Raw genomic sequence first — 18,579 nt, forward strand, 5'->3', positions numbered from 1 at the left:
ATATATATGTATATATACCAGCCAGTTGTGGGTGTGACTAAAACACCTATTGAGAGGAAATTTAGAAAAACAACGTGAAGTAACAGCAAATGATGCTGAACGCTCTGTGCTGTTTCACTTGGTGTGACAGAACTGTGTTAGGAAATATGGAAAAAAGGAATAATGCATTAAAAAGTGTCAAGCTTCCTGGGTCTTAAAATGAAGCTTATCTATAGAAGCAAAGCACCTTTACTGGTTTCAGCATTAAATCGTCTAATACCGCTCTTCATACTGATTATTTGCAGATCTATTCAGACAGGCAATTTTGCATTTTGGCTTGGGAAAAATTTTTTATGTGCTGGTATGGGCACCCATATCAAGGAGGTAGCAGTAATTTTTATACAGATTTTTATATTTCTCCCCCCACCCCACCCCTGGCAATCACACCAATTAGGTGTCTCACAGCACAACAGTGTTGGGGCTAGGTGAATTTTAGAACTGAAACCAGGAGTGACATGGAGCCCTGAAACTTATCCTCAACCCTTGTAACCCTTGTGCCATTTTCAATGTGCTTTTGGGGAAATTTGATATATTTTGTATACGGCACCTCAGTGCTAAACCTGTTGGCCATGATCCAGCTCCAGTCATATGTAACTAGTAGTATATAATGCCAAGAAGCTCTGGAAGGGTATATCATAGAGCAAAATAATGGGCCAGCCCATTTAGTTTCATGGCGATGTTGTACCAGCAGTCAAACCTTTGAACTTTTATCTTCAGCACTACAGCATAGAGCTACAAAACTGTGTTCCTTAAGCAGTTTTCATCAACTTAGTGCCCTCCAGATGTTTTGGGCTGCATCTTCAAACAGTCCAGTGAATCCTTACCTACAGACTGGAGATTCAGCAGCCTGGCATTCACTGTTACTGTTTACGTTATTTTTTTAAAAAAAATGGTGCATTAAAATCCAGGATGAGCCCTATGGTTGCATGCCTTCTCTCCAACACATGCATATTACAATGTAGGCATTACACCTCAATGCATCTTTTGACACTGATTGTATGCCCACTGCCTTACCTATAAAGTCACTGGAGATCAAATATGGATTAAGTCATTGTGTTTGGTCTATTATGAAGTTCTGTAGGCACAGGGCATTTCTTGTTGCTATATATATATTGTTTGGGTAAATAATGCCCCTCAGGTGTGCACACATTTTTCCATATCATTGGTAGCACTACATTGCTGGGTACCCAACTGTAATCCTACTCAGCTGCTACCCCATGACATGAAGGCATTTGTCATCATTTAGAAGCCATATTGGGTTGAGTTCTGCCTTGCTCTGGCCCCCGTGTGACCAAGTCCTCAGAGGTTGTTTTAGGGCAACATAACCAGTTTGCGAGCACAGAGCTGAGGGGGCATCTTCCTGCCTCCTTCCAAAAGCCTAGTAAGCTCCTGCTTCGGGGAGGTGGTTAGTGGATATGTACCTGGTCCATTCTGGGGTGCCGTTCGCACCCCGAAAAGTACATATCCAGAGCGGCAATAGAGCGCATGCATGAAGCGTGCAGAACGCTTCTGTGCATGCGCGCGCGGCGGAACCCGGAAGTAAACACTTCCAGGTCCGCCGAGTACTTAACATGAAAATATGCAACCTGTAGCTAACGCAACCCGAGGTATGACTGTAGTGACCACTCAGCTCTCACTCCCAGGCATTTGCATGGAGGTTGTCATATATACAAAACGGCTCATAGAAAGGAGCAGGGCTTTCTTTCAGCCGGAACTCACCGGAACTCAGTTCTGGCATCTCTCAGGTGCTGTTCTAAGAGAATGGTGAGTTCTGGCACCTCTATTTCTAGAAAAATAGCACTGGGAAGGAGCTTGGAAAAGGGGCTATTGCAATGTGGGATTTCACATTATTAAGGACCAATGATGTCTGCTACAGTGATCTCAACCAACACAGTGGCCCTGCTCACTCCTGAGGCACTTCCCACCATGAGTGTGATTGAGGCCTACTTGTGTGTGTTGTAGGGAGCTCATCTGTGCATCTTGAATTTGGCGCCCTGGTGCTTATTGTGATGGTTCACCTGCCTCTGTTACTGATATAATCACTCTGTGATGTTGTATGGCTGTAGGTGTCCGGGCACCCAGTCATAAGCGTTTATGTACAGGCATAGCAAATCTTAGGCTCAAGCTGTTTAGAGGTTAAGTGATTTGCCAAAGGCAGTGAAGAAAATTATCAGCAGAGTTGGGTTTTGTTTCAAGCAGCATCTCACAATTCCCACATGGGAGTTTTTAACATAGATTTTCCCCTATTAAAATCAAAGAGAGTTCTGTTTTAGAATCAACAGCAGGGAAGAAAAGCCTTGGGCCTTCCACACGCTTTGTTAATAACTATGAGAGTTTTCTGAAGCAATGAAAGTAACAGACACAGCTGCCATTGCATCCAGCTTATCACTGAGCATTTTATGGGCCACTTCATTATGTGACATTGTCTTTGTTCTCATGAAGATATGCTTACCAGTCCATCAGGCTGAATGATGAGCAGGGAAGGTATTGATCTCCACAGGAAACACTAGCTTCTGTCATAGAACAACAACACTTAACTCAGTGGTGGTAGTTAACTGGTGTGGTTTGCACTGATTTAAAATATTCTGAGTAAAATGTCTCCAGTTTAAATAACTGATTTTTGTCCTGCAACTGATTTTTAGTATGTGTCAAAATACTGATATGTTTCTATTTCCTATTTAAACAAGCTTCTGGTTTAAAACTCTCTCCAGACACAGAATTAAGCCTAATTATAATTTTTTTATCTAGCCTAGCAAACTAAGTTGATGTTAATTGCCATGGTCTGAAGTTTTACCAGTGCCCTCTCCAGGTGGTGTTTTTTTTATTTTTATTTTTATTTTTTGACAAACATATTGCATGAGATAGTATGTAAATTTTTGAGAAATGTCTGCACACAAGCTTTCATAAACCTTTATTCTGTCTTTAGAATTTGGAATGATGGGAGATCATACAATTAAAAGTCAGCGACCTCGATCTGTTCATGAGAAAAGGGTCCCTCAGGAACAAGCTGATGCTGCTAAATTTATGGCACAAACTGGTAATACATTAGTTACATTTTTTCTACTTACTGTGTTTAATTTTAGAAAAGCCACTGCATGTCTCCATAATCTTTTGCTGCATATTTGTCAGTTTTCTAAGCTGATACTTTTTTTAAGCCATTTCTTCTTATTTTTATTTTTGCCACCAGTTAAAGTCCATAAATAAAGTAGCTGAAAATTAGACAGATTGTTTAAAAACAAACAGTGTCAAATGTGAATACTGTTATATTTGTCCTTCTTTAAATAGAAAGCAATATCTCTTTTAATATAATAGCGATATTGAATGTAAACATTTAAGGAAAAAGCACCCAAAACAACAACACAGCTTCTTAAAAGGAAATTAAGTGTAGCATATATTAAGTACACATAAGCCTGTTTCAAAAATAAGATGCCTAGATACTCAATAATAATAATAATAATAATAAGGTACTGATATATGGAGCCATGAGACTTGTTTGCACTTCTCCTGGGTGGGAGCAGAGTTGCTCCATTCCCTTGATTCCTCCTCAAAGTGACTCAATGGGAAATCAGAAAACCAGAAGTAACCTACTAAAGGAAAATAAAAGAACCCCAGTGTTCAACTTATAAGACATACTTTGTAATACTCCTTTAATAAGGCCCTGATTATCCAATTTTGTTGACTTGAAAATATAAACCTGCACTTACCGTACAAACCTGTATATGCTTACTCAGAAGTAAATATGCATTGGGTGGAACAAAAAGTTCCACTACCTTATTCCCAGATGAGTGAGCGTTAGGCACTGAGTGCAGCTCTCATTGGTACTGCAAAGTTAACTTGTGCATTGCATCTCAGGATGTGTATCCCCAATCATTGTCTTAGGCTGTGCATACATAGTTGCACATAGTTATATCTGGATCAGGTGCCAGAAAGTTTGCTAAACCAGTTAAAGCACTTGAAAACTAGCAAATGAACCTGGCCAAATACATCAATGCAAACAAAAAGCTATGCACATTGGTCGCTAAATGGAATTATTTGTTCATAGAAGTTACACTGAAAAAGAAAAGACCAGTGTTGTTTCAGCAAGCTTGGTGCCATTTTTCTTTTGAATGAGGCTTTCTCTCCATAATTATTTATCAACTGGTATCACAATCCTTAAACCACTTACTCCACACTGTAGTAGGATTATTCAGGGGTAAATTACAGCTATTAGTACACATGTTTCTTTATCATTAAGGCCACAAACGCCCAACCACTTATTCCATGTAATTCCATGAAATAAGTTTATGTGTGATGGAATAAACTGTATTCAGAATGCAATCAAGGAATAGATTGTACCTGTTACAACGGTGTTTTGTAAGATCTAACATCTTAATATGGAGTCCTTCATTGTATCTAAGGAGTAGATGAAGCCTTATAAGCTTCTAAGCTCTAGCTAGTGTGTGGTAGGTCTTATGATAATCATATATCCTTCCACCCTTGATATCCATTGCTGGGTAATTGATGTAACCAGTGGTCCCTTGTGGGGTGACTGATTATAGAAGTTGCACAAGTTCAGGTTATCAAGTGATACCTTATAGTTATCACCCAAATAGCACAGTTTCTGAACTTACCATCCATTGATTGTGCTAAATGGCACACTGTGTTTCCTAAAATGTCTTGTTCTGTACAAGATATTAAGCACGAACCCACCAATCCCCTCACCCACATTTTCCCCCAACCATAGTGCTTATAGACCCACATTAGTAAATTAGCTATGATTCCATCATGGTGCATCCTGATTTTCAAAAGTATAGGTATAGCACGCAGCTATACTTCTAGAGTAGGAACACTCAAAACACTCTAGCAAAATTAAGCAAAAGACTCTTACCATGAACATCACTACCTGGAAAACTTCACCTTTAAGGGGAGCTGCTTCAATATGGTAGAATCCTACACTGCAGGGGGCATGTCTGTGAATAATGTGGCCACATGGGCTGGGCTGACCATTTGCATATTTCCCCATGGAATTGACATGCTCTCTCACAGTGTACTGATTCCATGGGAAAGACCCATGTGATCAGCCCCACATAAGTGGTTTTGCACTATTCACACATGTGCCCATGCAAGGAAGTATCATATCACCTTGAAACAGCTCCCATGTTTTATGGTGTGTGTGTGTGTGTGTGTGTGTGTGTGTGTGTGTGTGTGTAGGGATGTTAACTGAACATGGGAACAAGAGGCTGTGACCTGATACAGCACCACAAACATCTGATATAAATCACTCTCAAAAGAGGCATACATAAGGGGGCTCTCTGAATCATACTTTGAAACTCAGTTATAATGCCTAGAAAATATAAGTATGATTCAGTCAAAGTGAAGCACTGTTAAGTCCCATTGGTTTTAAGCTAAGGGTGTGCTTTAAAATCTTCAGAGTAAATCAAGGGGCATAAGAGGATTTAACTTTGGTTTAATCAGTGGCCCATGTACAGCTGTAAAGTGTACATAGAATTCCAAAAGATATTTAGTCACATATCTCTTCCAGCAGCCCTGGACTTTATTGACAATTCCAGCAGGTTTATTATATCAGCTTCTTCTGACCCATGCGCTTTTAGTCTGCTTCTTAGTCCCAAAGAATTACCATAGAACTGTGCCATAGTCTGCTGTAGCTCTTCTTATATATATATATATATATGCAGTTTGCTTTAGCATATACTTCAGTGCACTTACTTTGGTCTTTAGAAAACAGTACCCTCTATCCTTTGTAAAAATACGAAGAGGTGATGATTATGAGGCAAATGGGAAGAGGAGGTGAATATTTAACTCTCCCCCAGCTTCTTTTCCAAAATCCTCGCTTGAAAACGCTTGCATAATACCGAGGAAACAGTGGTCCAGTTTGCATGCCATGCTAAGCGAAACTATGGCTTGGTGATTACAGACAAGTGTGTGGCAGATATCCAGAGCAAAAATCACAGGCACTTCAAGTCTTCCTCGATCCTGGCGTTGCAGTGCTACCTGGCACTAAACTATGGTTTGGATTAGTGGTGCATATAAATGCAGACTAATGGTTTGTCTAGCTCAGGCATCCCCAAACTGCGGCCCTCCAGATGTTTTGGCCTACAACTCCCATGATCCCTAGCTAACAGGACCAGTGGTCAGGGATGATGGGAATTGTAGTCCAAAACATCTGGAGGGCCGAAGTTTGGGGATGCCTGGTCTAGCTCCTCTCCCAAACAATGAGATGTAACCAAGGCTTCCTCTTGGTTTACCACTTTTGGTGTTTGGGGGAAGACAACTTATGCGGCTGCATGTAATGCTAAGCCAAACCATGGCTTACCTATTGGTAGTGCAGCAGCAACAGGACCAGGTGAGGAGTGAAGCAGCCACAATTTTTGCTCTGGGTACTCACAAATTTGCTCGTTCTCACCAAGCCATAGTTGGGTTAAGTGTTATATGGAAACTGGGCCATTCTGTAGCTTGCATACTGCAGAATAATTTGTTTTACAAAATACTGTGCGCTTTTTTCAACATAGTTACTAATATCCATCTCTTACTTTTTTTCATCCTGGTTTTCTTTTCCTTTTTGGTACTGATCATTGCATATGTGGTTCACTGTGCGGCTTTTCTTTTCTCTTGGTTAAATTAATGTTGATTCTCCTTCAGTAGAATCATTAGGATCTTCTAACATGCATCATAGATTTACCTGTACGCATTCAGAAATTAATAAGCTTGATAAAAAAGACTTTTGGATATGGCATTCATTTGTTTCTGTGACTCAATATTATTTCTGGTTTATTTTCTTTTTATGTAAAGACAAATTAATAATAAAAAAGAGAGTCTAGAAATAAAATCCTGGCTGCATGTCATGTCATACAATTATTTCTGAAAAATGGTTGAAATTGTTCAGAATAATGGATTTGTTCTCTCATTGAACTCATCTTTGCCCCCTGCAAAAAACACAAACAAACAAAGTTACTAAAAATGGGGGTGGGGTGGAAATGTGTGTGTGCTAGGGAGTGACAGATTGTGTGTGTCTGATAGCAGGCAATACAACATGTCCAAACACTTCGGGGTGAAATTATGCTGCATTCATGTGCCTACTTATCACTCTGATGCTCACACAGAACTTTTGCACTTGCAGACTGTCCCCTTCACTTCACTAGAACATGGAGAACTAGTTTTGTACATGCATCGTTTGCCCCCTTCCATTGAAAGGCACAGGGAAACCTTTGTAGAATGAAGAGATCTATATATCTAAGCAGTGAAACAAACCTGTATAAGCATATCTAAAGACAAGATGACATGATCTCTGCTCCTGCAGAGATGTGGATCGATTTTGGCTTATTGTAAAACTGTCACCATCTTGCATCTCCATGCATCTTATTTCTCTTTCAAAGTATGATCAGCAGGATGGAGGTGGGTGGGAAATACGTTGCCGAATCACGACTAAACTAGGGAGCTGAGTGCATGGTGAAGGAAGGAGACGGTTATCATATGTCACAGCAAGCACACAGCTTATTGCAAGCAGGTCATCATGGTCATTGGTCCTAACAGCACAAGACTGCAGCATGACTGGTCTGTTCCTTTCCAACCACAAGTTATGCTTTCCTCCAGATTCTCCTCTCTTTAGGCATAATGGATTGTATAATTATAATGCAGGTAAGTGTTAAATGGATTCATGAGCTGCTCCAGTCAATAACTTATGCTTTTGAAACCCTTTTAAAATTGATTTTTAATATTTATTTAGAGCCTAAATTATCCTCAGTGCTTTGAGGAAAAGTAACAATGCTTTAAGGACCGAGCCCATGTGAAAGTAAAACCATATCCCAATTTAGTACAAGGCGTTAAATGTCAACTCAGAGGTCTCTGGCCCACACCTACATGCCTGCAAGCAGATTTTCCCATCCTCTTTCAAAGGAAGCAAAGAGAATCCAAAATCCTTGTTCGTGTTGGAGTTTCATTTGCATGTTGTTCCCAGACTCTCAAGGAACCATTGTAGCAAAACAAGGCACTTGTCTGGCAAGATTGTGTAGAGTTGAGGGAATGGAGCAAAGCAAAGAAAAGGTATTTAAAACAACATCATCTCCCATTCATTTCAATCAACATGAAGCATAGGCATTGGTTCAGTCTATAGAAAAAATTGAACCCCATGCACATCGGTGGAGCGTGGATATGCCCACCCCATTCTGCCCTCATTTTCGGGCCACTTCCAGGTCGGCAGCGACGAATGTGTGTGTGTGATCACATATCAATCAAAGAAACGTAAAGTGGTCGCTGCCTGTATTGGAATTAGTTATATAAATATTCACCTGTTTGCAGCTTAAATGTGCATATAGAAATTTGAGATAAATTACTACATTTAGATTTGTCTGTAGGGTAATCAGATGCAAAGGAGGACAAAGGTCCAAGGCATTTGATACTTGTGATAGGGAAAGAGAAAGAAATTTGATTCAGTTTGCATTTATAGGCATACTCTAGGCGTACTTCACAATTTCCAAAACAATGAGCAACCAAAATGCAGCCATTCTTCAAAATTCACACTTGCCTGAATTTTGCAATGCAGTTGTCCAGCCATCTACCTTGTATGTGTAACATATACCAAAACTGTGCATAAAAATAGTGAAATTAACATAAAAGCACATTATATTGGTGTAAATTGCTTTGCAAAAACATGTATGTTCGGCAAAATTCCATACATATGTGTTCATTAGAAGTTTGCTGATGAATTTTCTTTATGATGCAGAAGCTGAACTTCAATGTTGAACAAAACTTAATATTAGAAAAAATAAGAAACTGTGAGAAACCAAAATTGACAGGTTCTCCCATCCCTACTTATGAGGAAGAAATTGAGGTTAGGTGAAGCTTGTTATGTACTGCCTTGAGCATTTGTCCTTTGCATTTCAGACAACCTGCTCACAGTGCTTGTCACTGCCAATAATCAAAAAATGCTATACCCAGTCATATTACATGCGTTCTGTTTTTTGATAATCAAATTGCAGAGACCCACACAACACTGAAAATGAAAATTTATTTCTTACTTACTTACTTCACCAAACCTTTCTTAGGCATTACAAATATAGGCCATCATAAAACATCCATAAATAATTTTTAAAAATATATATATACAAAAACAACCATGTAAAATATGTAATAATGAGGATTTTCATTGGAATTTATTCCCGCTAAATAGTGCCATTCACCACTCTAAGAGATGCTATTGACAATTTCAATAATAATGAAAATTTCAATAATAAGGAAGTACTATTAAGAATAAGAAAACACTATTACTGAATATTTAGATTTTAACGCTAGTACACTGTCAATAGGTCTTTGTGGGATAAATGATCATTTGCATTCAGTGTATAGATCTAATTTACATAATGAGGAACAAATTGACTATGGCTTCCATTTTGGCCATTCCTTTAAACTACCTTGACAAAAGCAAAAGCAAATGTCAGGTGTGTAGGAAATTAAATAACATTTAAAAGCCTTACTTGGGAGTGTACAAGATTGTACTGCAGCAAGATCTTTACCATGGTTTAAACAGGTCCCAGAGTATTGAATCCAGAGGAAGTTGGCCATGCTTTAGTCCCATTGAAATACATGGGAGAAGTCTGTCATGGATAATTTGCCATGACCTATTAGAATTATAATTTTTTATGTGCTCCATTGATTTCAGTTGATGGCTTGAAAAAATTCTTAATGCTTTAAACTTGATAGTAAGTCACCTACAGACTGCTTTGTGTTAGGCAACTAGCTAACTAAACATGACTGATTTCCTCTGGATCCAACCTTTAGTCAGTATTATTAGGGCTGCAAGACAAATATCCCTTTCATATATGTATATAGGGCATAGCTGCCAAGTTATCCCTTTTTTTAAGGGATTTTCCCTTATGCTGAATAGGCTTCCTCGCAAGAAAAGGGAAAACTTGGCAGCTATGATATAGGGTGGGTTAAGTAAATACACTCAAGGCCTCCCATTTCACGGAGGAGGTGAGAATATTATTGTTGTTATTACTATTATTATTTATTATTTACTTATTTGTTTATTTATCCCCTACCTTTTCCCCTGACAGGACTCAAGGTGGCTTACATATAAAAATGAGAACTAGTAAATACTTAGGAAAAATACAGCAACCATTAAAAAAACAAACTGAAGGAAAACTATATACATATAAAAATCTATTAAAGCAAATGAGTCTTATGTAACCAGCCTTGGTCAGCAATCTGCGCAAAACCAAAACTATACCGTGATAAATCCCTGAAACGAGATATTGATCAAGTGAATGATAATAAAACTAAACTAATAAATTGTTCAAAAAAACAAAATTAGCTTAAATCTCCCAAAAGAAACCTTGATATAGAAAAAACATAAATTTCTCAAAGAAACCTCTAAATGAAGTAAACCTTGACGAGGTGCCGGCTGAGTGACTTGTTTCACTGGAAAATATCCATCTGTTTCCTCAGAAGTAAAATGTTTAGGGGCTGAGGTTTTCTTATCAAAAACTAGACAGGAACTGTAGACTCTGAAAAGAACTGAAAGCTACACCGCAGTCTGGGGTAAAATTCCCCAAAATAAGGCAGTAAAAGCTCTCCTAGTTGTGATGTTATAACGCCATTGCTAAGACAGTCTTAGCAGTCTTAGCAATGGCGTTATAACATCACAACTAGGAGAGCTTTAACAGCCCTCTACCTAATATTTTTCAAATAGCTATGATATCCATTATTTGAACTGTCACATAGGATTAGCTAACCTTTGGTTTAAACAAAACTAGAGTCTTATACCAAGGTTTCTTTTGGGAGATTTAAGCTAATTTTGTTTTTTTGAACAATTTATTAGTTTAGTTTTATTATCATTCACTTTATCAATATCTCGTTTCAGGGATTTATCACGGTATAGTTTTGGTTTTGCACTGATTACATATTCCTGTGATTGTCTTTTTTGCCTATTTGGTTAGCAATCTGGCTGCAGCTCTTTGAGCCATTTTAAGTTTCGGAGCACATTTCAAAAGCAACACCACATAGAGTGTGTTACAGTAATCCAAATGGGATGTAACTAAGATGTGTGCCATTGCGGCCAAATCACACATCTCAAGGACTAGGTGCAGCTGATGCACTAGCTTCAACTGTACAAATGCAGAAACCTGAGCATCCATGCTCAGGGTTGAGTCCAGGAGCACACCTAAACTGTCAGCCTGTATCTGTGTTAGCCCATCCAGTGCAGCCTGAATCCCTATTCCCTGTGTTGCCTTCTAACTGACCAACAGCACCTCTGTTTTGTCCGGATTAAGTTTTAATTTGTTCCCCCTTAATTAATTTGGAATATGGGAAGTCAGTTTTTTTGTAACACAGGCAATAAGAAAAATCGAACTTCTTCTTCCCAGTGTATATCTAGTGCTTTGTGTAACTGTAAGGAGAAGAAGCCATTCTTTATTTAGAAAGCACAAACTAGGGTGAAGAAGTTTCATATTTTAAACTTTTGGAGCTTTTTCCAGTAGGAAAAAAAAGATAGATTAAAAAAGAAAAGGCATGTTACAACCGTCAAGTTTTTTTATTTAAAAAATGGAGGGTGGTTGGGGTTTTTTTGCTGTCATCCCTCCACTTTCATTTTGATGTGATAATTATAATTCATGTGCATTCATTTGTTCTTCTGTCATCTAAAATAGATTTCTCTGTTGGTGTAGGGTCCAGAGAGCAGTGCAATTTCTAGAACAATGAAAGGCAGCGGACTAAAATGGTGAATGCCAGTAAAACCAGATCCCAGTTTCTTTGTTTTTAATGCCACATATTACATGACTTCTTTTCTTTTCCAAGTGTTTATTTTCGACTCTGCTGCATATTTTTCCATAGGTGCTTTATTTTAGTGAATCTTTTATTTTAAATATAAAATATCATTCTTATTATTTTCTAAATGATGCTTGCATGCCATTATTATTATTATTTTACTACAAATCTATATTAATACTCATTGCTGTATTCATGTTTGTTTATTGTCTTGGATACAGGTGAATCTGGTGTGGAAGAGTGGGCCCAGTGGAGTACATGTTCAGTTACTTGTGGTCAAGGGTCGCAGGTGCGAACCAGAACTTGTGTATCACCTTACGGGACACACTGCAGCGGCCCTTTAAGAGAATCAAGGGTTTGCAATAACACTGCCCTCTGTCCAGGTAGTGTTAGCAGCCAATCAATGAAATTGTGGATGTTATTGAACTGTTTTAATGCTAAGCACTTGAAATGCTCTTTAAAGATGTGACGAACTCACTGGGACTTTAATTTAGAACAAATGACTGCAATTATTAGTCATCTGTTAAAACTTTATGGTGTATTCATGCTTTTGGAACTGTCAACGAGCTTTGAGAGCATATTTTCAAGTTCCAGCTTTTTAAAGCAAAAAGCCTCTGCTGTCACTCTGCTATACTTACTTGGGCGTAATAGCCCTGTAATATTTTGTCATACCTTATCGGTTTACATGACCACAACGTTAATCCGAAGCTGAGGTAATTGAACATGAAAAAGACAGCTGGGCAATGAAAGGTTCTTGCCTCGTCTCTGCTTTGTATTGAGCCAAGTCAAAATGATCGTTTCCACCTCCGAATCATGGAGGCAAGCAAGTTGTGTGAAGCCTTTTGCCAGATGCTATGACAACAGAGAATTCAGTGGGATGATGGGAAGATGCTGCCTGTTAACCCCCATTTGTGGATTTGGCTTCAGGCAATTTAGGCTGCATTCACAATGCAGTTTGTTCCATTTTCAGAAAGTTTCCCTAACTGTTAATTTCCATATTATATTTGAGCTTTCACACAACAGAAAAGCCATTTCTGGAACTATAGTGGAGTACGGTGGAGCTTTAGTTTCCATATTATTTACAAACCTTTTTTTTTTAACCTGAAAGCAAATAACTTGGAAGCGAACTCTAAACACTATATTCCACTATTGTTCCAAAATAGGCTTTTACATCACGTGAAAGGTCAAGCATAATGCAGAACTTAACAATTAGGGGAAAGTCATGTAAATAGAACAAGCTGCCATGTAAACACAGCCTTATAGCTTGCACCTCTGTTTGGGTTTCTTTGTACTATCCCATCTCCCCCACCCCAAAACATTCACATGTACAATCAGGGGTTTGCAGTGATTAGTGGTCTGATCATTACTACATTTCCACTTTAACAGTATAGTCTCATATTCAAAAATTAGCATCACTGAGTTCAATGGAGTGTGCCAGTGGATCGCACACCCTGAAAGTAGTAGAGGATACTAGTGATATTAACTCTGGCGACATCAAATAGTAATGTCTGCTAGTATTTCTTTCCTCAAGAAGAAGTCTCAAGGAATCCAGAGGCTCATTCTCTAGACACACCCACAACTTTTCTGCCCAGCTCTCACACAGCATATGAGAATGGCTAGATTTGCACATGAGGAAAAGAAATAGGGTCGGTGCAGATATAACACTGACTCAAACCTGACCATGGTTAAGAAATGAGAAGTCACATAGGGTTGCCATATGTCCTCTTTTTTCTGGACACACCCTCTTTTTCATGGGTACGTAAAATGAGAGTCGCCATAGTGATCCATAGTTTAAAGTTGTTGTTTAGTCGTTTAGTCGTCTCCGACTCTTCGTGACCCTAGAAGTTGGCAAATGTGTCCTCTTTTTTGCTCTTCTAAATATGGCAACCCTATCATCTCATCTGGTCCACTCTCAAAAGGCAATTCTCCCTTTTCCGATACCATGTTTAGAGGAAGTGTTGACATTGAGCTTTGCCACCAGGGTGAGGATTTGAGAATGCCCTTAACTTTTGCATAATGTTGCACTGAAATCCTGGTTAAACAGGAACTTGGGTTTGAGTTACTTATGGTTAAGTGAGTGAAGGAACTTGATCATTGTGGTGGGACGGGGAGGACAATATGTTCCCAACACTGGCTCCTGATCTCTTAATTATCGCCTTCCAAAAGAAAACATGTCTGAAGCTGAGCATAAATTTCTATCCCGAAGTGAAAGGCACTAGTTAAAGTAGAATATATTATCTAAGTAAGCAATTAGCTTTCATGAGAATGACTATCCATAGCTGATGGTATTACTTAGGGATGTGTTCCATATTTCTGCACATATATCACTGAATCAGAAAACTGTAGAGGAGAAGATGAATCCTAAGAACTTCAGTTTTCATTTTTAAGTGCTGCTATTTGTGGATGAATATATATATATATATATGCAATTATCCAGCCAGAAAACAAGAGGAGGTTGGAGGCTTCACAATAATAGAAAAATTACTCCTCACACATTTTTCTCTTCTTTTTTATCTCCATCACTTTCTTGTCCCTGTTCACTTATCTTTTATCCATGCCAGATACTTTTATCCCAATCTTGATACTGCAATCACTGGCAAAACATTCAAGATGACTAAGTCAGAGCTTTAACTTTGCACCACTTCCATTTATGTATAACAGAACACAAAATGTTTATTTCCTTTGCATAGAATTTGGATTCCATTTTAACCAAAAATTCACACACCTTGTTTCAGCTGAACCCTTCAGATATAATTATAGAACGGTTGGACCAGCATTTGTGGCTGCAGTGGGTAGAAAAGGCAACCCTATACTGTTTTACATCAGAAGGATGTGATCCTTGATAGAGCTGGTGGAACCCTTCTTGGAATTGGCAATTGTCAACATGCTTTGATAAATGCAAACACATTTTGATAAACAGGATTTTTCATATTTGAACGTAGTTCGAGGCATAATAATGGAGATAATTTAAGCCACTTGGTATCTGATTCAGCACTTGATAACCAAAAGTTCTGATCATGTCACCAAGGGAAATATAAAAATATTAAACATGCATGGACCCCTGGTTGACCTCTGCTACACATTTTGGATATAATGTGTCATTGGTGGATGCGAATGTAGAGAATAGCATTCAAAATTGTTCATTATCATGTTTATATGAATTAGACTCTACCTAGAAATATATCAGTTATATATTATATCAAATGTGCATATGCCAGGTGTTTCCAGGGTAGGCAGGCATAGTCCTGGCATTCCACCACATGTTGACTTGATATCCTTCCCCTTTACTTGAACAGGGCTAACTCCTCACCCCACTTGTGATGCTTCCTCTGAAAAAACTACTTGCATACAAAGCTCCATTGATAGCAGACAAGCAAAACTTGCTCTAGACATTTTGTTCATTAATATTTTACTGAAAATGAAATAATTTTTAAAGGAATTTAGCCTCTTCATGTCTTAGGCTTTGACAGCGTTTGCAAATAACCTGCTATTATTAGTGTGCCTGTTCCATTTTTAAAATCGATAGATACGGGTCGAAAGAGGTAAACGGAAAGGAAAAGGTGTTTATGAGTATCTTCTTCATTGCAATTAGTATAGACATTGGACACAATTGTAGGCATACTTAGGCTTAGTTCTCACTGAGGTGGTAAAACTTCGCCTGGACTTTATAGAATGAACTGCAAGTGGTAGCAGCTCACATGATTTTGTGAATATATCGCTGCACCTAGAGAAATGTCATGTCAGGGAGAGACAACTAGGCTGGCACCCTTATCCCTGGCATCTACTTTTCCTTTTGATGGATACAGGGGTATCGATTTCTGAGCTCTCCTCTGCAGTTGGAAGGAACATAATCCATATGCAGATTTATCACCTGAATGAGAACTGAGTCATAATAATGTCCCATTGAAACTGTGCTTGTATGTGTGTGTGTGTGTGTGTGTTTGCATGCACACAGCTATAGGAAGGAATTCAACATCATGCTATTATAATCTTTCTGTTAGCACAGGCACAGCAATCTCAACTCTCCCCTTCCCAATGCTGTTCTGGGAGTTCTCCTGACCTCTCTCAAAGCCAATGGGGGGCATGCAGGGGGAAGAGAGGAAGAAAAGTCTCATTATGCTAGGAGGAATTGCAGTGCTGGTACCTGCTAGCACAATCATTTAGTTGAATCTGGCCTGTTGATTTCACAGACTTAGGCGTGCTTAATGCTCTCTTGGTTGTACCCATTGATTTAATAGAGATGCTATCTGCACGTGAATGTATACAAATAGATGCAAATGAAGTTTAATGTTTATGTTTCATCTTAATTTAGGAAAGTGACTGAAGCAACCCTTATTTTTTAAATCTATGCAAGACTGATAAATGGGCAAAATTCTTGTTGCAAAGTGGCAGTAAAGTGCAACTCTATCTGAACTAAATCAAATTATGTCAGTGGTTCATGATTTGAACTCTTACAAAAAACCTTACATGGAAATTCCACTGTCTTACAGATACTTTCTCGAATCATTTGCTGCCCAGAATTTTCCTAGTCAAAACTGGGCCCTGATCAGTTTGGTCCTGTGTATAGTAAACAAATCTGCAAAAGAAGTTGAGTGATTGTTGGGTATAAGTGATTGTTTACTGGATCATGTCTATCCATCTACCTGATGGTAACCAATTTGTTTTGTATTTGTCACATGATAACTAAATACACATGACATAAAAACTGGCCCCATATAATGGGCTTTGTTACAATGTGTTGTTGTTGAAGAACACATATACCCCACTCCACTGGTTTACTTCAGGTCCAAGACAGTCCATTGCATCTCCAAAGCTCTCTAAACATTAATGGTATCCCATTCATTCTGTGGAAGAAACAGGTCTCTATCTACATTTCCTTTGCACATGTAGACCAGCTGTCCAGTGAAATGAATGGAGCAGACAACACACACAAGAGAAACATATGTATTGGGTTGAAGGCTGTGGTTCTAGCCATATCTGCAATCTATAAGTCCTACTGACCTATTACGATTATGATTAAATGAAAGGTTGCAATTATAAGCCTAGCTTGCTTATCACTAATGCTGCAATGCTCTAAACTTGGATTAACTTCTATTTGTGAATGGTGGAAATGCTGCTGTTGTTTTCTTCCTTCGGATGCTGGCCAAGTTATTCAAGTTACAGTTTTACTATGTTTGTTTTTAACCCACTTGGCTACTCATGTTATTTTCTTGTTAAAGCCTCTTTGCTTTATTACAGTACATGGAGTTTGGGAGGAGTGGTCACCTTGGAGTTTGTGCTCATTCACATGTGGTCGAGGCCAAAGAACTAGAACAAGGTCATGTATACCTCCCCAGTATGGGGGAAGATCATGTGATGGACCTGAAACACAGCATAAGCCTTGCAATATTGCTCTTTGCCCTGGTGAGCATATATAGAATAACTGTTTGCTACTTACAAGGTTTGTTTGTTTTTCCAGTGTAGTACCTTTGTGGTCTCCATTGTTGTTTTGTGAAGCTTGAGCTTAAACTCTACAAGAAGGATGCATTCATATAGCATTCTGGGGACACTAACAGGGCTAGTTAGAAAAAAGAAACTCCTGTTTTCCCTAGAAAACATCTGTGCACCTTGGATATTAAAGTTGAATGCTTGGAAGTCCTCCCAGGAGTTCTCTGAGTGTTCAGCTTGATGGCTGCAAATGCCAGCCAGCCTTTTTTGCTGGATGCTAATAATAATAATAATAATAATAATAATAATAATAATAATAATTTATTATTTGTACCCCACCCATCTGGCTGAGTCTCTCCAGCCACTCTGGGCGGCTCCCAATCGAACAGCATTAAATATTAAAAACTTCCCTAAACAGGGCTGCCTTCAGATGTCTTTTAAAAATAGGATAGCTGCTTATTTCCTTGACATCTGCTGGAAGGGCGTTCCACAGGGCGGGTGCCACTACCAAGAAGGCCCTCTGTCTGGTTCCCCGTAACCTCACTTCTCGCAATGAGGGAACCACCAGAAGGCTCTCGGTGCTGGATCTCAGTGTCCGGGCTGAATGATGGGGGTGGAGACGCTTGTTCAGGTATACAGGACCGAGGCTGTTTAGGGCTTTAAAGGTCAACACCAACACTTTGAATTGTGCTCAGAAACGTACTGGTAGCCAATGTAGATCTCTCAGGACTGGTGTTATGTGGTCCCTGCGGCCACCAGTCTAGCTGCCACATTCTGGATTAATTGCAGTTTTTGGGTCACCTTCAAAGGTAGCCCCACGTAGAACGCATTGCAGTAATCCAAGCAGGAGATAACCAGAGCATGTACCACTCTGGCGAGACAGTCTGCGGGCAGGTAGGGTCTCAGCCTGCTTCTCACCTTCCCCCCAAAACAAATGAAACCCCTCATTGTAGAGAAGGAACAGCTCCAAGGAAAAGAGGCCCCACATGCCACCATTGGCTGGAAATGCAGAGAGTCATATCCTTCTAGGAACCATACAAGTTATAGTCTAGTCCATGATTCTCCAGTGGGAAAAGGCACTCTTGTGTGTCACTTGCTGCTGGAAAGGCAGCCCTCTTGGACCTTCCTTATTAAGAGTCCTCCACTAGCTTTGACTCCATCCTCCTTCTCTACAGCTAGGTTTTTTAGGGTCTTGGGAGAGGGGCTAGCCACAGGCTGGGGTTCAACAAAGCAGAATCATGGGTCCCAGTTCTGCTTGTGACATTTCAAGCAGGAGTGCTTGCAAATGTCAAGCATGCTTTGCTTGCATTCTCACTCCATCCTTAGAGCTGGTGTTTTAGTGTGCTCTGTTTC

At 39.2% G+C, this 18,579-nt stretch overlaps 1 protein-coding gene across 2 annotated transcripts in view; it reads left to right on the top strand.

The window, feature by feature from the left end:
* ADGRB3 (adhesion G protein-coupled receptor B3) overlaps positions 1–18,579 on the top strand; it is a 434,966-nt gene that overhangs the window by 150,702 nt on the left and 265,685 nt on the right. For both annotated transcript variants that reach the window (XM_035109688.3, XM_088665841.1), the window contains exons 3-5: positions 2,966–3,076; positions 12,021–12,182; positions 17,038–17,202. In XM_035109688.3, the coding sequence (XP_034965579.1) occupies positions 2,966–3,076; positions 12,021–12,182; positions 17,038–17,202 (438 nt within the window). The remainder of the gene's footprint in view (positions 1–2,965; positions 3,077–12,020; positions 12,183–17,037; positions 17,203–18,579) is intronic.

This window comes from Zootoca vivipara, chromosome 3, assembly GCF_965207765.1.
Source record: "Zootoca vivipara chromosome 3, rZooViv2.hap1.1, whole genome shotgun sequence".
Classification (NCBI taxonomy): domain Eukaryota; kingdom Metazoa; phylum Chordata; class Lepidosauria; order Squamata; family Lacertidae; genus Zootoca; species Zootoca vivipara.